This window comes from Antedon bifida, chromosome 6, assembly GCF_963402885.1.
Source record: "Antedon bifida chromosome 6, ecAntBifi1.1, whole genome shotgun sequence".
Taxonomy (NCBI): Eukaryota; Metazoa; Echinodermata; class Crinoidea; order Comatulida; family Antedonidae; genus Antedon; species Antedon bifida.
Genome location: NC_136231.1, coordinates 4,690,139 through 4,712,787, shown reverse-complemented (window position 1 = coordinate 4,712,787; position 22,649 = coordinate 4,690,139). Strand labels below are relative to the sequence as shown.

General features: G+C 33.3%; 3 protein-coding genes across 3 annotated transcripts in view; 1 reads left to right on the top strand and 2 right to left on the bottom strand.

Moving 5' to 3' along the window:
* Positions 1–22,649, top strand: part of LOC144844930 (15-hydroxyprostaglandin dehydrogenase [NAD(+)]-like) — a 57,304-nt gene that overhangs the window by 32,521 nt on the left and 2,134 nt on the right. Inside the window, exons 2-3 of the mRNA XM_078702043.1 lie at positions 20,683–20,777; positions 22,154–22,280. Of these exons, the coding sequence (XP_078558169.1) occupies positions 20,685–20,777; positions 22,154–22,280 (220 nt within the window). The 5' untranslated portion in view covers positions 20,683–20,684. The remainder of the gene's footprint in view (positions 1–20,682; positions 20,778–22,153; positions 22,281–22,649) is intronic.
* LOC144844931 (uncharacterized) lies at positions 6,998–10,873 on the bottom strand. The gene is made up of 5 exons (XM_078702044.1): positions 10,777–10,873; positions 10,164–10,316; positions 9,066–9,136; positions 8,212–8,316; positions 6,998–7,495 (listed from the first exon to the last, which is right to left on the bottom strand). The coding sequence occupies exons 1-5, from the start codon at positions 10,782–10,784 to the stop codon at positions 7,296–7,298; spliced, it is 537 nt and encodes a 178-aa protein (XP_078558170.1). The 5' UTR covers positions 10,785–10,873; the 3' UTR covers positions 6,998–7,295.
* On the bottom strand, positions 11,526–20,256 carry LOC144844924 (uncharacterized). Its single transcript, XM_078702037.1, has 5 exons — positions 20,012–20,256; positions 16,960–17,099; positions 14,919–15,266; positions 13,519–13,939; positions 11,526–12,090 (listed from the first exon to the last, which is right to left on the bottom strand). Exons 1-5 carry the CDS (start codon positions 20,107–20,109, stop codon positions 11,526–11,528), a joined length of 1,572 nt encoding a protein of 523 aa, XP_078558163.1. The 5' UTR covers positions 20,110–20,256.

The following is a 22,649-nucleotide window of genomic DNA, read 5'->3' as shown; positions in this document are numbered from 1 at the left end:
AATACTGTCCAAATTGTGTAATAAATGCTGATTTGTCTTTGGTCTTAGGATCCAGAGGCACCTGGTAAAATCCTTTAGTTAGATCTAACGTAGTTATGTATATTGCGGATGATACCTCATCCAACATTTCGTCTATGCGAGGCATAACATAAGGGTCAAATTGTGTAGTCTTATTCAGTGATCTAAAATCTGTCACCATTCTAATTTGATTCTGGCCTTTCTTCAGGGCAATAATAGGTGCAGCATAGGCACTAACTGTAGGTTCTTATATACCCATAGCCAACATACTATCTAATTCCTCTTTCAATTTACCCTTTAATGATTGGGGCGTTCTATATGCCCTATGCCTTATAGGCATTTCACCATTAGTCTTAATTTCATGTGTCACTAAGTGAGTTCTACCTGGTACATCCGAGAATACATTCTGTTGGTACTTTAACAATTCTGTTAATTGTTTAGTTTGTGTATCATTTAAATTACTACTAATGTTAACATCTCTCCATGTTTGCGATTGATGATAAGACAATCCTATGTCTATTTCACTATCTAACTCATTGTCATGGACTGTTTCATTTAAGTCTACTTCTTCTATCGACTGGACATTTGTCACTACATAATAACCATCTTTACTTATTTCTACTTTATCATACCACCTCTTTAACATATTAACATGTAGAATTTGTTTTTCTTTTCTTCTACCTCCTATGTATATTTCATAATTTACATCATTGACCTTTTTAGTCACAGTGAAGGGGCCTTGCCATTTACTGTCTAACTTACTATTTCCTACTGGAAGGAATATCAACACTTTGTCCCCTTCTACAAATTCTCTATCAATAGCATTCTTGTTATAATTGTGGGACATAATTTCTTGTTGTTCAAGTTTGTTTACATTAGCATCTTTCATTAATTCCTCCATTTTTTCTCTTATGTCTAACATGTATTTGATAACATCAGTAGATGTTTCTTCATCCTCTACCCAATTACTTTTGAGTAAACTCAAGGGTCCCCTCACCTCTCTACCATAAAGCAATTTAAAAGGTGAATGGCCCGTCGCTTTACTAGGAACTTCTCTGTATGCAAACAGAAAGGGGGGTATGTAGTCATCCCAATTTTTTCTTTGCTTAACTGTAAGTGTCCTTATCATATTCTTCAATGTACCGTGAAATCTTTCAACAAGCCCATTGCTTTGGGGGTGGTACACTGTAGTCTTTAATTGATTAATCCCCAACATACTACATATAGATTGCATAATTGAAGACATGAAAATAGTTCCTTGATCATGTACAATCTCTTCGGGTAATCCTACTCTAGTAAAGACTTCTATTAGAGCCCTGGCTACTGTTTCAGCTCTAACATTGGGTAACGGGATAGCATCCGGATATCTCGTAGCATAGTCAATTATAGTAAGCATATATTTGTTATTACGGCTTGTTCTAGATAAGGGTCCAACAATGTCTATCGCTATACGTTTAAATGGTGTACTTATAATCGGTAATGGTATCAAAGTATGTTTCCTTTTACTTTTACCCTTATCTACCTTTTGGCATTCCTTACAGACTTTACAATAGACTACCACATCTTTAAATATACCTGGCCAATAGAATTGGTTCAGTACCCTACTTTTAGTTTTCTCAACACCCATGTGACCTGCAAATGGCACATTATGACCTAAGTGTAATACACCCTGTCTACACTGAGTGGGTAATACAATCTGTTCCACTTGGTTATTCTTATCTTTAATACTACTCCAATTTCTCATCAATATACCTTGTCTCATAAAGAAACATACCCTATGCTGACCTATTTCTTCTATAGGGACTACCCTATCAAACGCTCCTTTGAGTGAGTCATCATTAGTTTGTAATTTGATCAGTTCTTGTTTAGTTAGGTTCAGCTTGTGCTGTTGTTCATAAGTTTTACGTTTGACTGTTTTATCTTTAGCTTTTATATCCTCATTTTCGTCAAACAAATTATTCATTTCTGTTCCATTCATATCATCTAAACACTTAGTTTTATTTACTTTGTTGTCATTTACTACTGTTTTCAACAATTGTACATTAGTTTCTTTAGGCGGCTCTTCTATCGGCTTAAAGTTACTATCTTTCCCTAACAATATCATTTCGTCTTGTATTCTAGCATCATTTTCTATTCTGGCTTGCTCTCTAGTTAGGACGAACATTTCTTTAGCCATTGTTTCCCCACAATTCTGGTCCAAATCATGACCCAATAACATGTCCCTCTGTAATCCTTCGATTACGGCTACAATCACTTTTCCTGTCACTATCTTACTTTCTATAGCTACCTCAGCTAAGGGAACTGTAATATCGCCTCCTATACCTCTTAACGTAACCCATTTTCCTGGCAAGTAACATTTGTTAGGCACTAGACTTTCCCTAACAGCTGACTGGGTACATCCCGAGTCTCTGAGCATAGTTATATCCTGTCCTTCTAATTTTCCTGGTAGTGTACACTTCTCCATTTTATTTTCTACACTATCCATAACTACTTGGGGTCTATCTGATTTTATTCCTTCACATCTTAAGCCATCTTTCACATTCGGGCCCTTCTTAGCGTCACTAGTCTTTCCTTTTGCTACCATCTTAGGACAATCCCCTATTTTATGTCCCTTCTCCTTGCAATTAAAGCATAGGCCATTAATCCATTCATTTGAAGGTTCTCTCTGTTGGAAATTTCTACCATAGTTATGGAATTTGCCTCCCCTTCCGCGATACCTATTGTATCCTTGCTGCCTAGCTCCAGGGTTATTCTGAGTCGTACTATTCTTAGGTTTACTATTTTCTTGGCCCTTATAATACGTAGGCTTATTTTCAGAATTTACGGCATTCCAATAGCCACGGCCACCTCTATTAGCTATATAATCATCGGCTATCATAGCCATATCATAGCTCTTATTTACTTGTTTATCTCTAAGATAAAGCCTCAGATCTTCAGGCATTTTATCAAGTGCCTGTTCCATTATAATCATTTCAATAATGCCTGCAGCATCATCTTCTTTTACATTAGCACATTTCATCCAACATTTTAAATAATGGGAGAGCTCATTCAGCCATTCCCTGATGGACATATCTTTAACTCTGTTTGAATTTCTGAATTTAAGTCTGTAGGTCTCTGCGGACACATCATACTTTTCTAAGATTGCCTTCTTTAAGGTATCATAATCTACACATTCTTGTACGGTTAAGGATGCATAGGCTGTCCTGGCTTTACCAGACAGTTCAGGTGCTAACCTAGCGGCCCACGTATTCTTATCCCAACCTGTGGCTTCTGCCAAGTGTTCAAATGTTCTAAAATATATATCAATATCATCTGATTCCTTCAAAGTAGGAACCTTTACCTTCATTTCATCTACTATATTCCTAGCATTACTGTAGCTAGACCTATTTTCTAATTCCATCATTTTCACTCTTTCTTGTGATTCAATTTTTCTTTGCTCTATATCTGCTTCTAATCTTAATTGGTCTTGTTGGTACTGTAATTCTAACTTTTTGTTTTCGGCCTCGAACTTCATTCGAAAATATTCGAGCATCATATCTTTAGGCATACCTCCGGGTATTTCAGGCAAATCAATATCCCTAGCCATTTTATCATACATTTCATTGACTTGGTCAACCTCTTCTTGGTCAACCATATCTTCCCTAGTATCTTTTTCTGACATAGTCTTATCTATATTTTTACCCGATCTTAAAGTTGTCATGCTATCATGCTAATAACAATTTTACTAATGAAATTTGTAAACTTATGTATACAAAATATGTTATAAAAGTATTTGTATTACCTTGATTCCATTCAGATATGTAAAAATATGAAATCCACATAAATTTTTAAATGCAATACAATATAAGAAATTAATTTACTTCAGAGTCACAAACAACGTTCCTTTCAAAATACAAAATCCAACATGCAATATCCAAAAGCAAAGTACAAATCACAAAATCAATCGTTCCAAGTTCGCTCCGTACAAAAATTTACTTTCGAAATAAAAATAGTTTACAAAGTCAACTTTGCAAATCTTCTCAAAATTTACTGGGCTTCCTTCTGTTACTTCAGTCTTCTTCTTTCAGATCTCGGTGAATATATATCTCCGATGAATATCCAGCAGTCTTGAGCTCAACAGTACTTCTTCTTCGTTGTAATATCCAAACAACGGTATAAAAACTGTCAGGAATCCAGATCTTCGTAACCATTTAACTTTTTGGTTACCGATTTAACAGGCCCGTAGAGTAGGCACTGTCACTTCTTCTTCTTCTTCTTCTTAAACAAAAATTTTTACCGCTGCCACCATGTAGTGAATATATGGAGTTGGTTCCGAGCGTTCTCAGGCGTATATATATTCACGCGACGTACACTGACACTGAATAATTTCTCATACAAAAAGTATACTGTATTCAACTAAAACTTTTATTTCTTGCAACTCGATTAATACATCTTTTTACCAGTCTAGACCTTTCTTCTCTATAATCTATACGTCTATCTACTTTGATCTTATTCTCTCTTCTCCACTAATATCTATTACATTCTACTCTTATACTGGACATGCAAATTAGGGGCTTCAGAGGAGGATAACATTTTCCCTCCAAAGTTTCCCTCCAAAATTATACGATTTTGATTGGCTAATAAAATAAAGCAGACCTAGTCTAAAGCATCCTTATCTAAACACAGGGAATCAGAACATAAATATTATGACACGGACCTTATACTTCTAAAACTGGGTTTTGCCATTTAATTTTACGTTCTTTTCAATTAAAAACATAGCTTAAGATATACATAATATTTTGAATTTTTTTTTTTTTAATTGAGCTTTTTATTCGCCTAAGGCCTATAGAATATGTAAGAGAATTTAAATGAAATCCAATATCTTACTTGCATCGTTTGACTAGTTCACCCGGTCCGCACCTAACGCCTCCTGGCCCACCTGGTTTGCGTTTCTCCCTAAAATGTTCCACATTGGGAAATGACTTATCTGGCACTAAATTACATGTGACGTTATGGATGAACACAAATATTTGGGAGATGAATACGATATAAAATATGCTCATGGTGGTCTGAAAAAAAAACGATAGATATTTACGAATAAGATTAATGATTAAATGATATGAATAATTACCATTTATATTATAAATAACCCTAACCCTAACCCATCACTACCAACATCAGCACCATCTTAAATGCGGTAGGCCTCAGTAGGGCTAGGATTGAAGATATTTAATCACTGCCTCAGTTGAATGCTCTGAGGTCTAACAAAAAGGGTTAATTTAGTGTGTGTCGGCTTTACAGAAATGTTGATCAGCTCCTAAATGTTCGGATCAAGACAATTAAAACCCGAGAGAATCGCCTCAACTACAATGGTTCTCTCCAAAGCATAAACTTTGGTTTTCTAAATTAATGTTTTTTATCCAATTATCTTACTTTTACTAATAATAATAATGTGTTATTTTGCCTTACCTGCTTGACTTTGATAATCTTGGATTATGTTTTTACCCAATAGTGCTTAAGTATGTAGTCTGTGTTATATAGTTGTGTTCAGTTTCCGCTCATGGACCCACGTCACCTCAAACTTTGTAGACTTCAGAAGGCGTAGGAAGGATTCATAATATCCATCATAGTATTTTAACTCAAGGAAAGGAAATTATAACAATATACGTATTTACTTTTGCTTTACTCATTTTTGCCGACGGAAACAAATCATTGACGGTTTTCAATGTTTCACAAGTTGTACAACCTGTGAATTGGTGAATCACTGACCATTATACAAGACTCTTGTTTACATTTTTAAAAAAAAGCTAAATCATCATCAGCATGATGTACAATTTGCCACTTGTTTATTTATTTTATTTCATTAAAGCTTAATCTAACAACAAATAAACAGAAATATCTGCAACATTTAAATAAGTTACAGTGTCTTTACTTGTCCTTGTAATACGGCTTTGCGTTGCGTAATAGGGTGCAGTAAATGCACGCAGGTGTTTGGCCCGGAAAGCAGGGGAGTAAAAATTGTTGTGTATGGTGGCTTATATTATTATTGTTGCAGTGGTGCTACCTTAACTAATTACACTGAAAGTTTCGGCCATAACCCTGGCTAAAAATTCCCACACCATTGATACAGATCTACTTTACACAATGGATCAGTGGATCGTTGTAGTAATGTCAGAAGCTAGTTCATTGCCGTTTGGTATAAATTAACACTTTAAACAATTTATTTCCATTTTTTTTGCTTCAAATGATCTACTCGAGACAAGAATATTGGTAGTCCGCTGATAAACATTTCATTAGAGACGTATAAAAACATGCATTGATACATTGAACAGAAAAGCAATTGACCATGATATAGACCTATCAGAAAATCTAATTAAACTAGAAAAAAAATCTGTACATTTTATCTTAAATCTCAAAATAGATTATAGTGACAATTGAATAATATTAATGATATTTAATTTATGATATAATTGAGTACTGACGTATATGATACATTAAACAGAATAGCAATTGACCATGATATAGACCTATCAGAAAATCTAATTAAACTAGATAAAAAATCTGTACATTTTATCTTAAATCTCAAAATAGATAATAGTGACAATTGAATAATACTAATGATATTTAATTTATGATATAATTGAGTACTGACGTATACATTTATCACCAGAGGAAATAATATTAGTATGTTGCATTATTTCTATTTCCTCCCTACCTACAATCTACGACTTGTATCGAACGAACATTTTTCAAAATGTCTCCTTAAAACCAAGCACTATTGTATATCAGTGAGCAATTGAAAAACAATCATTCTTTATTTACTCGATCACACTCAATTGATGAAGTGAAGTGATGGAACACTTTTGTTCTTCGAAAACTATGGCAATCGATACCCAGTGATTTGGAATTCCTACAACAAGGTGCGGATTGAAAAGAGAACCAATTGTTATTCTAAAAAATGCTAAGGTTATACAAAAAGCAACAGTTTTCTGTAATTTCTTCTTTTTTATATAAAAAGGAACGGTTCTTACCCGGTAATACTCAGCATTAACAAGGTTGGCTCATGCAAACAATACGATATAAGGGAAGGTATACTATAGTAAGGTAATCACATAAATGAATTATAAGTTTGTACATTTCCAAAGTGCAGTTACAAAAAGTTTATTATATACTGTAAAAACCAATCATATCATGATTTCGAAAACTTTAGAGTTTCAATGGTATTTAACAACTGAAATTTTGAACCCACATGATGTTATGAAACAAGCTAAAAATAAACATGCTTGTAGACATAATTTCTAGGTGTACGTGTATCTGTCAATATCAGAGATCCCATCATCATAAATAGCATTGACTATTCCATATTCATACACAGAATCAAATTGCGGCGGCTCGTATTTTGTACCGTTCTCCTCATTTGGTGTGGTAGTTACATCAGCAGACGATTTTTTTATTTTTTTGTCTTTTTTGCCTTTTTTACCATCAGAATCTTGTGAAACTAAACATAAGAAATCGAAAAAAAGAAGAAGCATGATTTTAACATATAAAACATTGATTTGAGAAAGTTTCAATTTTCCTCCTAATTTGTGAATTACATTTTTCATTCAGTGATAGATAGTTTTAATCTATCTATAATTTTATCTATCTAATAGTTTAAATGTTACGTAAAAAATTAATTGGTAGCATTAACGAGAAATATACAGAATTCTCAGTACGCTGGTGGTGGGATGATGGAATAGCCACGTAGTGTTACATCACAACAAAATAATGATAGAAAAAATAATACAATAATGTTTGGCCTCGTATAGTGTCAACCACATGTCATTTAGTATCAACACTTGGAAGCCCTCTATCACACAGTAACTTCCTGGCTATTATAGAGGGTGCATTCAAACATCTTTTATGTCATCTTTATTAATCTAAATTTATCAAATGTACCGTATACCTTAAATAATACAAATATTTATGATTATTTTACAATGTTTTAACACAAATTCAAAGGTATTATTAATTAACACTAATTATAAACATTTTCAACCGCATTTTATTGAAATGAAAAGTTGTGCTTCATGACTCCTTTTCTTCGTGTTAAAGCTGAGCAGGAAAATAAAATTCACTCTCTATAAATAGGCTTATGTAACCTCATATAAATTGAAGGAGCATTTCCAAATAAATTGTTTTTAAGACAGAAAAAAAACATAAACGAATACTAACCTGCAGGCGATGTGGTGATAGTAACCACATTATCATGGATACTTAAATGCACGTACTCTCCCTCAAAGTTTGTCTTGTACATGTCCGAATAATCATTTGTATATTCTTCAATTAAACAGAAAATGTGTTTTTATTATTATTGTATATTGATTAAAAGCATTGCATTCCTAATTACCGCGATTTCAAATTACAGACCATAAGCGTCATGGTCGAATTTAAAAACGACGTTAAGGCCCATTTACACTAGGGCGATAACGATCGACGATAAATAGATAAACATACCATTTCTTGGATAAAATGAAGGAAATTAGAACAGTTTTCGTTCTAGAACTATAGGATAATCATGTATGCTGTATTTGATAAAAATAACATTTTTGAAAATCTAATCAAATGACGTCATGATCAATAAAAGCAATAACATAGTTCTATTGTAACGATATTATTGCTCTTACTAATCATGACGTCATTTGATTGGACGTATGGAAATATTATAGATGCATAGATGATAATCCTATAGTTCTAGGATGAAAACTTTTTTTAATTCTTTTGTTTTAGGTATGAAAAATGCATATTTATCTTTTTATTGTCGATCGTTATCGCCCTAGTGTAAATGGGCCTTTACACTAGCTAAAGGAAACATTTGCCCATAGATTATATAATAATCCTCCTCTGTAATCCTATCTCTACAATTCGTTTTATCTAATTTACAAACTGCATGTTATGTAAAATATGCATTATTGTAAGGATGGTGTCTTTTAATATTGACTTAATTGGTGAATACGGCCGGTCACAGTATTCAGGAAAAGAAATTGATTATCAGAAGATCGATGGAAATTTTTTTTTATTGTCTTTACCTGCGCTATGCTTATATTCGCTCTCCACTTCCTCCTCTTCATCATAATTAATTGCCATATCATTGTAATCACTAGTTCGTAAATACAAGAACATCGTACCAATTACAATTATTGTTTTAAACATTATAGGGAGTTTTCAATTTGGGACGATCGAAGACCAACCTAAGGTCACGGGTCAATCAATGTGTCGTCAGTCGTCGCCCGGGCGCGATATTTCTTTTCGTACATAAGTTGGGGACCCCTCGTGAAACGTCACAAAATAAACATGAATATTCATTAGTCATATCCTTAATAGTCATAACTACAATTCGCTAATGCAAACGATTTCTGTCGAGCCGTCTGTGTAGTCGAGTGGATAAGGCTATGGACTTTACATGTCGATGTATGGGGTTCGACTCCCATGAGCTCCTTCTTTTACTTTATAGTAAGATAGAGATTATTTAGAGGGTTAGGTTTATTTAGGAAGTAGTTCGGCTATCTTTCACATGGGGTCCCCAACTTATGTACGAAAACAAATCGCCGCCCGGACCTAGAAATCATCAAACCTAGAAACCTGCAGTGTCCGAGTGGGAAGGGAGAAAACACGTCCCAATATCTTCGGTTGCGCACAATAAATTATCAACGTTGGTCGTTGGTTGCCGCAATTGGAAAGCTCCATATCAAAAAAACTAGCAAATTAAACTTTAATAAACTAAACGCAAACGTATTTTTTTCAGGTAATCATTTAAACCTAATTGTACAAAAAAATGGAAACAAAAAATGGGCTATTGTCGAAATAGAAATAATGCCTCTCTAACTCATTCACGGCATGCTTCTATCGTTTGACGCTAAAAAGCTGCACAGGGTGTATAAGCTTAGTTCACACTAGGACGCCCAAGCGTCGTGCCGCCCAAGCGAGTTGACCAATCACTAAGTGAGAGTTCAGATGATCTATCGCGTCATGATTGATTAATTTACGTGCGTGGCACTTAGGTCTTTGCGCTGTCTCCACGTGGAAACCAAAACTATACACTATAGCAAGTTACAAAGAACTTGGACGTTATATGATAATTGCGATCGTGTTAATCAACGCTGAATAGTGTAAAAATACTACTATACCTTTTATCCAACCTCTTTTTTATTGTAGCGTAAAGGGCAGCTAAGGCTACAGACAATGCAATTACAATTCCAAGTATGCCTACCCAATCGTGTATATTATCATTCGACTCTTTGCCCGCGACTGTAGTGCTGGGCATACGCATACTAGGAATCCTGTGTTGAAAGAAGTCGGAAAGTTATGTAAGAAATATGTAACATGACAATGATTTGTTCTATCCAACGAGCCGTGTTGAATAGGCCTTCAACAATATTTTCTCTAGAGAAGTAACATTAAATTAATTAATTATTTGATTGTTTTATAAAACACAGAACATTATACTGTAACACTAAACTGTTATTCAATTCTATTTTGAATATAATGCTGAAGTCTATAGGCGATGCGAAACCATCTGATTCAGCCGCAATTCTGAACAGAAAAGACGGTTCACTTCCATTTCCTTTTAATGTTACCGTTATTGTGTGTTTGCGATATCCACAATCAAGCATACATGAGTGGTTGTTGCTGTTGCTGCTTCGTCGTATAAAACTAAAACCATACTTTGCCAGAATGCCCTGTCTGTGTAGTTTATATTATGCTAATAGATAAATCTATATAATAATCAAGTATACTTACATACTCATATTTATAATATATCAGAACCAAAACCAGAAAATGAAATAAAAGATACTGTATATAATTAACTGTTGTTCTCCGTGTACATATACAATTGACAGGTTTGGATAGAGTGACGATCAGCAGAAAGGTACTGCGTGTTGTTGACGCAAATGCACATAAGTTATTTATTGTTCTTAATCTAAGTTCACTGTTAAAATAATCAAAATACAATTCCTTCATAAAATATTTATTTACGTTATTTATTTATCCTTTAAATGTATTCATTCAATATTAATGTTTATTTGTTAAAGTTGAACATTCGTTAAAACAATATACTGAGCCTCGTTCTTTCTTCATATACAGTAATAATAATTAGTATTGAGGACACCAGAAGTAATGATATAATATTTTCAACTTTCCGCTATGAATTTTTTTGGAATTTATTAATTCTATTGATACATTTTGAAAACCTTTTTTGTATTGTTGCCACAGCTGGTGGCCTATTGATCGTGTTTTTGGAAATGGATGAAATAATAATTTTTGAAAAAGAATAATAATAATAATAATGTTTGTCCTACTCAAATTGTAAAAAAATATAATATATATTTTTTCTTAACATTACAATTTATTCAATCAAAAGTATATGTATCACCTAAGCACCATTTTGATCTAAAATCCATGCACTCTTTTAAGATTTAAATTAAACATGTTTGCAGTTGAACGGAATAACGGAATAGTATCAATAATGCAAGTAAAAGTCATCAACGTCATATATCACCATGTAAATGATGGACTCGTTTTTTTCTCGGTCTATTTTTCTTTGTTTTCTTCACCCATTTTGATGTCGCGTACGCATAATCATATGACGGTTCTTGGACGTTTCCAATGTATTGTTGATTAAAAGGACTTCTAAATACATGGTTATTGCTTGTATAGGCGTAATCATATTCCAAACCACGGATTTCATACAGAGCAGATGATCTCGAAGAACCACAGACTGATATTCCACTGCTCGTTCGGTCTAGGTCATAACTGCGCACGCGTGGTTTGGGTAGGCGGCCAGGCGACGCATTCTGAGCTTTCAAAAGATCTTGCTGATAGTGTAACTCTTTTAAATTGTCACCGTATTTTACATCAGTGCTCATTGCTTTCGATAACCTGTATCGCCTACAATCCTCCTGACTAAGTTTCTGACTGACTGAATCAATTCGTGTGTTTTGGTATCTTTTTGTATTTATGACTGAATATCCGTCTACATGATCACTTACAGCATTCCTAGCATCGACCTCTTCATATTCTTGGGTTTTGTCAGCAAGCTCCGATGCGTTTGACCTGTGAAATAACCAACATTATTATTATATGTTTGATTACAAATACGATGTGATGTGGTTATTTAATTTTTAGAAGTTTTTAAAATTATTTCGTGTTAATGATACTTTTTGTTTAACTTTCATAATGCAAAAAAGGAAATAACAGAAAAAAAACATCAACGAAAGAAAAGTCAGCTAACATGAAAAATATATATCTAGATATTTTATAAATAAGCGTTCACATTGTAGTATACAGTCAAGCAAATAAACAATTTATATATTATAATAATAAAAGGAGACTGTTATAGTGCCTATAACAGTTACTCTGACATTTCCGGTCCACATTGAAGATAAAAATAGCTCGATATTTTGATAAGCGTCACCAGTATATCGTAATGCTTTATAAACATCTAACAATAATTAATGAAACTAGGAATAGGAAGGGTAAAACAAACTTTTTTTTAACTAATACGCAATCGAATACAAAAGCTAATCCCCCAGTTTCCTTTATTCATACATTTGGCGGTCACATCCTTCGGGGTAATATTATATTCAAATAGTATTACAAAACAAGGTACTTGGCAACACTGCCAAATAGAATAAAATTGTTATACGTCATCACGGGAAGTAACGTGCTTCGAGACAGGCACGCATTGACACAATACTATGAAACGCCAACATCTACTAGAAGAGCTACAGTAGCCTACATCCGAAAGATTGACGTCAACAACTAAGTTTGTAAGAGTGCGTGAGTAAAGGAATATCAATACATTTATGGGGCATTGGGCATTAAAAAAGGTCATATTTAGTGGGTCTAGATTATAATTATTTATTGACACTATAATTGCACGATTCCTAAACTATTAATCATTATTATAAGATATTAACTCAACGAATGAGCTGTTTTCTATTAATAACCGTAATATATAAAGCATAATACGTATAGTAATATGTTTTTCCAGGGACGCGAAATGACTTCAAACAATTAAGCCTTCTCCTATAATTATGCTCTTATAGGTAACATGTGTAAACAAATGTTTGTTTATGGAAGAAGGTAAAAAAATAGCTGACCTCAGCATACAGATCTAAAACAACTTGTATGTAAGAGTTGGGAACACAATTCGGATGTAAATTTTTAGCCATAATGCAACTTATACAAATGAGTTTGATTCATTTGAATCATTATTTAATATTTCAAAAGATTTTGAAATTTTTAAAGTAGATTGTAATTAAATAGTTAAATTAAAAGCAATTTCAAAAGAAAACTTGAAATTAAGCTGTTAATTCCTCCCTGCCCTTTTGACCTTTACCATCTGACACACTACATTTATTTAAATATTATTTTTTAAATGATAAGGATCATCGGCTTATACAGTCATACACACATATCTAAGTAAAGAAATCAAAACATTAATTATTTACATAACTCTCTGGTGTACTAAATACTCACCACTTAAAAATGTCTGTTCGATTATCATGTCGTCTTCTAAAGAAACAACCAATCAGTAAAGCGAATCCAACCATAACTATTGTACCAACGAAAAATATGCCAGTGACTATATGTGTTACATTACCCTTCTTTTTCTTTTTGTTGTGAGGTTCTTGATGATTCACTACCATTTTCTTCTTTTTAAATTTTGATTTTGTTACTGCATTTTTTGTGGTAACGTCTTGAGGCCACCAAGTTGGTGGTGGAGTCAGGCCTGGACCCAGGTTTGGTCTGTTAAACACATTTACTGTTGGTGCATTAGGGCTACTTGGTGTTCTTTTTGGCATTGCTTGGGTTACTTTTCGTACGATGGTTGTAGGAGATCGTGGTTTTTTTGTTGGCTTTGCTGTCAGTGGAGCACAATATGAATTTATTGGTAAAGCTGAAATGTAGAAATAGTAAAATATAAATAGCTAATATCATATCGTATAATTATATCCACAATTCAGAACCTACCACAATAATCTTTTTTTTTTGTTAGGCCTTAAATCAGCTTTAATCACTTTTTAATATTCCAGTTTAAAATTACATTATCACAATGATATCGCGAAATGGTAAATTACTTAATGGGAAGTGTTGTTTTAATTACTATAAACTATATAATTGATCTTTGTACAATGTTATGTAGCAAACTACTCCTAATTGAATTAATAACGAAAGAATGTATGGACCTGGAAATCAATATCACATGGGTCTAAATAATTGACCTGGTTTTTTTTTTCAAAGTGAAACAATTTGTGGCAGTCAAGTTCAAATTTCTAATTTGACCAAAAAATAGGTGTTTCCGTTTTTTTACAAGGCCATTTAATACATGAATGTAGTTTTGAAACCTTCACAGCTTCAAAGTGTATAATTATATTAATACATCATAACTTTGAATGCTACATATTGCTGTTTCCTTACCAAATTTAGTAGCTATTTTTAGAATACACCTGTTTGTTAATTTTCTTAATAAGTGTATACCGTTAGGCTACAATCAATTATATAATAATTAATAAATTGCAGGTAAACAAATGTTTATTTTTGTAATATTGATGAATGGGAAGGAAACCTAACATGCTTGTATATCACACATTCACACTGGTTACTTTTAATCAGGGAAGACTAAAATTATTACAATTTCAGTCTTCCCTGCTTTTAATAGACTTTTCCATTAGTTAACGAAACAGCGCCGTCGTTCATATAGCTGTTCATCATTTGTTTATTTTTTTTACCACATTTAATAAGGATGATCCATCCAGCAATTGGTGATCTTTAGAAAAAATCCTGACATGTGACGGGACTTGAACCCAGGACCCTTGGAGTGGTAGCCAAGCATTATAACCAAGCCACAATTCCACTCCACTCATCATGATACTTACGTGCGTTTTCACACAGGATTGAATTCACTGGTTTGAATGTCCCTCTACAATTAGATGCCTGTACATCACTACCACCATATACATTTAAGGACTGCACATCCATGCACTTGTTCTGTATGATTGAGTTATAGTACCATAGATCACCAGCTATGGTTTTGTAAGAATACTTTATTTGGTAATCAGTAACAAGATTACTTGCTAAGATTCTGGAGAAGTCATAAAGCTCGTGGTTCATGTCGATCTTGGCGATACCTCCGCTTGCACGTCGACATAGATTATGTGAATCAACACATGACAATTGTAAGTAGGATGGGTATGCAACAAACATATAGCAGTGTGGACGGAATCCTAAATAAAACACAAATAAATACAATAGCATTGGTACATTTATATTAATGACATTCTATTCTTTGTATGCATTTATTTGCACAGATCACTTTATTTTAACTTCAAACATTATGTAATAATAATATCCTGGATTTATATAGCGTCTAATGTTGTGAAACCTCTAAGCGCTGAACATTATTACCCCAGTCATTGTTTGGATCAAACACGTATGGAACCATAATAATGCAGCTAGTAATCAGCGCGAAGTTGTGTCTTGATCTAACCGGTTCCCATGTAGCATCGTCCGAATCCCAAAAATGTATTTATTTTCGAATAGAAAAAGACATTGACCTAACTTTTTCAATCCATTGAGTAATTTGAAAGCATTGAAGGAACCGAGAATTATCGTTTACTAAGTCACTTTTTCAAGATGTGTACGTGTTATTTCAACATAGTAATGTGTACATTAAAAATATACGAGTCATTGCAATTATTCTGCGCATGCTCCGAATTAGAGTTTGTATTCTTATAAGCTTTGATTCAGGATAAAAAATATTACGTTTTACTTGATACAGATAATACAATAATTGCAAATTATTTCACAATACCTATAACTTTCACATAGTTATAAGTACGTTTCACATTGTAACAGCTAATGCATTGACTGCTATGTTACTTTACGTGACATATTGACGTTGATATAACAGTATTTATCGTTTTTCTAATTTTATCACTAAAATACGAAAAACCTTTTCTAACTGTTGTCTAAATAACATCGGATATTTTGGAGTGCATTTTATAATGTTTTTATCGAGAAATGACAATAGTACTATTATAATTTACTCTAGAATATCGTCTACTTGGCAGTATCACTCGCAGATGATTAGATAATACAATTTTACTTCGGCATTTTCTTGTTTTGGCTGTTAGACCTATGACCAATCCGTTTTATATTCTTACTCATTTCTAAAAATAGCGCAGCCACCAACCTGCCCTGGATGAATAACTAATGTACTACGCAAGCATTAGATAAAATAACAGTATCGTATTAATTCTCGGTCCCAAGGCTTCAAACCATAGGTCTACAATAAAATGGAATGACTATTTGCAAGTATATTTTTCTATCATCTTCATTCTACGTACACCGTGGGTGCCTTGTTGAAAAAATGAAGCATACTCAATGCTCATTAACCAACATTAGTTGGAAACTATTTAAAGGGATCAAGTAAGGAAAGCATCCTATGTGTATGCGCAAATGAATTAACATATAATGTGAACAAGCTCTTAAGATCGTCGCAAATCGAAAGCTTCCTAATTATTAGTTTTATCACGATATATCTGCACGTTTCCATCACTCAGAAACATTTTTTATTCCGTTTTCTCGCACACAAGCAATTAGCCTAAATCATCATACTATCCCTCTGTTATTTCACTTTGGAACACATTACCTCAATCTGTAGTTGATTCACAAACCATTTTATCATTTAAAATAAACCTTTCGAATTATTTTAAGCACATTTAGTGCATTTTTATTTCTTTTTCGCTTACTGTTTTTCTGTATTAATTTAAGATACAGTAGTTTAAGGTGTGCTTAATTTAGCCACTAGCCTTAGCGCCTATGTGACTACTGACTTCTCCGGGAGACGTGTCTCCGAATTGTCATAAATAAATACATTTTAAACAAATATAATGTATAGGCCTAACCGTTACCTACCAGTGTTGCATTCTCTCTGATCTAAGAACTCTTCGTGGATGAGTGAATGTTCTTCCTGATGCCACATGCCGTCCTCCTTCTGATACATGATGTAGCACGTGGTTGCACCGCTACCACGAAAAGCTTCACATGTGAATCCACTAAAATGTATATTAAAACATACTGTTGTATTATTATACTTTTTTCTACGTATTTTAATTTTAAATTATCACATTTGAAGAACGGACAAATTTAAATGGGATTGGAATAAACATGTAGGAGGTATAATTATTATACTAATTATTATCAGGATAGAAATCAATACATATATATGAAGGGCTAGTGTTGCCCGAAAGCTCTGCTAACTTTTCTGGCTGTTTTACTTATCGTTTTGATTTAGCTTTTCGCTTTTTTTTTTGCATCTCCATTGAGATCCAGCCACTGATACCCACAGCATTGTCATTTTTTCAGTAATTTGCCTTTGGATTTATATACATATACGTTGAGCTTGTGCACTCTTTGTGTTCATAATCAGTGTACCATGTCCCGCATACCCGGCTCAACCTATATATTGTGCCAGTTCTGCGGTACATTTCATTTCGAAACCTGAGCTGCACTGACGAGATCTAATAAGATCGAAACAGTACTGTCTGCAGATTGGATATATATATACGTTATATTTTATTTATATTTTACGCAGATTTTGTACTTAATACACATAATTATCTATTATTTAGGATTACGGTATCATCGCATGGACAATTTTTCTCTTTATCGTTATAGTATTAACTGTTTTTACACAACTTTTCTTATGCCTATTTAAGATCGAAAATTATAGTAAGATTTTAGGCGAAAAACATATCGATATAATCCCATATAGTCTCAAATGCAATTGAGCGATTTTTTGAAATTTGAAAGTTGTTAGTTGTATTCAATAATACTTGATATCGTTCATTTTATTATAAAAAGCTGTCTACACTATCAAACTTTATGTGACAAAAAAATGTGATATGTCCATATGGACACGATGATATCATATCACTACCATATTTGGGCATATCACTACCATATTTAGGGCACATCACACTTTTTTTGTCAAACTAGTTTGATAGTGTAGACAGAGCTTAACACTATTTATTGCATTTTTCAAATTGTGCTTGTATGTAATCGTTGTAAAGGCAGATATTTTTAATATATAAACATAAGTATAAGTAATTATAAACTAATAGAGATTAACTAGGGAGTAATAGGCCTATTGGGTTTATTGCTCAGTCGGTATGGCATCCGTCATGTCGATGAAGGTCTTGGGTTCTGATCCCGACGGGACCAAGTTTTATTTTTACATTTATTTTTAAATTAAGAATAGTTACTGATTCATCTTATCATGGGTCTACCATGATTTAAGCTGTATTGGTAGCGTAATCAATGATTCCCACATAATTAATAGGTTATACCGTAAATGATCTAATTGAATAAACATCGGACTTGCAGCGGTAATAAAGCCCTGCCGTCCAGTAAGTGCCTCATCACGAATATAAAGGTTAGCCTATTCTTTGCAGTGTTTCCAACACTATGATTTCAGAAAAGTAAAGCTACATTGATTATTTTTTATTAGCTTTGGTACACCAGACTCAATATGAAAATAACACTAAGTTGACGTACACGTATAAAACTGTAATAATCAATAGCCAGCGTTCGAAAAAACTGCTTGCTTGCATATTTCTCCGTTATGTTTCAATGAATCGCTTATTTTAAATGAAGTGTTGGCTGACGAAATAAGCACTGCATACCGTAGTAAAATGTGCAAGACCAAGAAAGACCAAGAATACGTACCTCGCGGTAGTTTAGTTGAAACCATAATTCTGTACTGTACAAGCAATTAATGAAACACATTTGAATGTTATTTATAATCCAGCTTATCAACATAACATGCACATCATTAAATCGGTCGCGTCGAGCATGATTAAGAGTTGTTTTGGGCCGAATTATGTTATTATCCTATTATAGGATGTATTGCTCTGGTGCGTTTCCATATTCAATAATAAAATACATTGGAGATCTTTGGGATATTACCTCATGTCCTATTACTCATGCCCTCTTCAAAGCAATATTTCCTGTCAAAATAATATCCCTTGAAGAGTAGACCTAAAACTTCAGGCTAGATCCACATTAATGTTTACTTTTAAGTCATTTTAGTTTTACTTAATTCCATAGTTGGCATGTTGTACATTACGAACGCAAAGAAGGTTATGCAAGAATAAAATAAATGTTTGATGCGCAATTCATTTCCTGTTTTAATTATACTAATTTTTACTAATTTAATTGTCATCATAATGAATGACATGTGTATAATATACAAATATAATTAATTTTCTAAATCTCTGACCATTGTTAATGCTATATTTATATTTCCATTAAACAAAATTGTAACAAGGTTTAATAGTAGGCACACCAACGGCACTACTTTTGTTAACGGGAACCGAGCTGTTGTATTGTGGGAATGTGACGTGTGTTTTGACCCGAAAATGCAAATGCAAATGCAAATGCAAAAGTTCGATAAGCTAAATTATATGATTTATTTATTTTAAGATTGCTTATCATATATATTATAATGTTTAATTTATTCAACTTTATACTTGTTGAATATAATATTTTCATTGCAAATTGCATGTTGCATTAGGCCTATATGATAAACCCTCAGAAATGTATTGAAATACTTAACATAGACAATTATTTTACTATTTCATCTTTTAAAGCAAGCTTCATAAGAACAAGAACAATACATAATATAACAAAATCAGAGAAAAGATTAACAAAAGCAAACACAATTTATGAGGTAGATTTTGGCAATTGCGTGCAACAATTGTCATCGATCAACTTTGAGATTAATCAATTGTAAGGGTGTTTTAGTAGATATCGTAATTTTTCAGATGCCAAAATATACTAATAATACATTGATTTAAATTGGTGCAGCCTTACTTTGCATCAAAAAGGTTAAATCAATACATTTGACTATCAACATTATAATTTACAATAGCATAGTGCAACGAACGTAAGTTTGCACGTTACTCACCATCCGCACACCCCAGCACCTTCAATCGTACCTCCATAACCATTGGCATTGCAATGCTGTAAGAGAATTAATGTCCATAGTACTCGAAACCACCTCATTTTTGTTGCTTTTTTAAGTTTGATGATGCTTATTACAGATAAAGTAATTGTCTCTTTTTGAAGGTTCGGAATATTATCCAATCAAATGACCAATTCATCATGTTCTCGTCCAGCGTTAAAACATGGATGTATGGCTACGTAATCCACAATATGAATCTGATTTTTGGAACTTCTGAGTAAACGTAGAAAGTTATAACTTTTATAATTGAAATAATAGAGGGCGTCCTTTGTGTACAAGTTCCTATACAAAACTAATACCTAATTTTCTACTGAGCGGATATGTATGATGGATATATGGGTATATGTGTGTGGATACTCGCGAACCACTTCAAATGCTGACATTGTTTTACAATTATAGGCCTGAACACGTACACAATGTTCAGAAGATTTTCAATTTCACTAGTTATATAATAGATTATACTGAATTGTGTTAACCCCATTAGAAAAATGGAACATGCCAATCACCTGTGAATCAGTGGGTCGGTTGTTTTAAAGGTATGTCACTCGATTATTTAGAGTAATCATTAGATTCAGTACACACCTATATTCTATTAACTTTGTTTTTCTAACCAGGCATGGCAGTATCTGGGAAGATAGCGCTTGTTACAGGAGGTGCCGATGGCATTGGAAAAGCTATCGTTTTCAAACTGTTAGAGGAACAGGCTAAGGTAAGTAATCAATGAGGTGATTACGTCATTACCTCAGCACTTACTACGTAGTTATGACATCATAACATTGTTTAAGGCTTGGTTTCTCCCAAGTATAGAGATGCAACGCATAAGCGCAACGCGAGTGATTTTAGCCTACCAATCACAATTGCGATGGATTCAAACTATCGGTTGTCATTGGTCAACTCGATTGCATCTAGCTATCTGTCGTTGCGTTGAGTCTTATGTGTGAACCAAGCTTTACATTGGGTTTAGTTCTATAAGGGACGCCATGTCCATGATTATTTTACTGTTTCAATTGCATTTTATATTTAAATATCGACACTATAATAGTTCAGGCACTGCGTTCTTTTGTCACAATTGTAAATGTTCCGTATTGTATAGAGTTTTATTTCCAGACCTCCTTTATACAATTATCTTATTTGTTCCGCTATTAACCATTAAATTCAGGTTTAATAACCGTGTGTCTGATAGTGTATGAACTTGCAATAAAAATAATGGTCAAGTATGCCGCGCCTATAATCTTGAAAATGCAAAATATGAATAAATTAATTGATACATTGTTTTTACATTATTGATGTCATATCTGTTGTAAAAAATATAAAATAATATCTTTTAAACGAAATGGTAAATTTGTGTAAGTAAGCCTCTACAGGTATTGCTTACTGACAAACGGAAACAATTCCTAACGATTCCTGATTCAAGGTTAAAACAAAATAAACAAACGATTGTCTATAATCCAAGCATTATAACGCCATCATGTGCCTGGGTCTACGAGTATTTTAATATTGCTATTCATGCATGTGGTAATATCGTGTATTTTAAAAATTGAAAATATGGTTAAAGTACTTTCGTATGCTAAACATAATAATGGGATCTTTTCACATCAACTAACAGGCTAACCATACGGTATATACAAGTAGTTGAATTAGTTGAAGTCATTAATATATTTTGCAGGCTTATTTTATTTAGGCCTAGATAATAATAAAATATTCAGATTGCTTTTTTTATGTTCTACATAGACCTTAGGAGTGAAAATGTGAAGTAATAATTAATGTATATGAGGTATATAGGCCTATGTATAATTTATAAAGCTACCAGTATATAAAAGGAAACGCACAGTTCACGGCTACAGCTAATCGTTCTTATTTTCTAAAATGTCCAAACATAGGCAAAAAGCACTACAAACAGAGGAAAAATCCGATTTAGGCATTAATTAATTCTTTATTCTTACAACCAACAGTACAAGGCACCAATTACAGGTTGATAATAAAATATACATTTACACAAAATGAACTTTATATAATAGATTAATGTACGTGTGTTTAATATTGTTGTGGATGAGTAACAGCATATTTTGTACTAACTATTTTCAGGGAGTAGCTATTTTGGATATCAACGAAGCCAATTTGAAAAAAACGGAAGACGAAATCAAGGACAAGTTTGGAAATGAACGGTCGATTACCATCAAATGTGACGTAACGTCACAAGCTTCGTTGAAAGGCAAGTTTATGCTAATCTATTTGTTAAATGCATGGTGCAGCAGCTTAAACATGCATGGTGCAGCAGCTTAAATATGCATGGTGCAGCAGCTTAAATATGCATGGTGCAGCAGCTTAAATATGTATGGTACAGCAGCTTAAACATGCATGATGCAGCAGCTTAAACATGCATGGTGCAGCAGCTTAAATATGCATGGTGCAGCAGCTTAAATATGCATGGTGCAGCAGCTTAAATATGCATGGTGCAGCAGCTTAAATATACATGGTGCAGTAGCTTAAATATGCATGGTGCAGCAGTTTAAATATGCATGGTGCAGCAGCTTAAATATGCATGGTGCAGCAGCTTAAATATGCATTGTGAAGCAGCTTA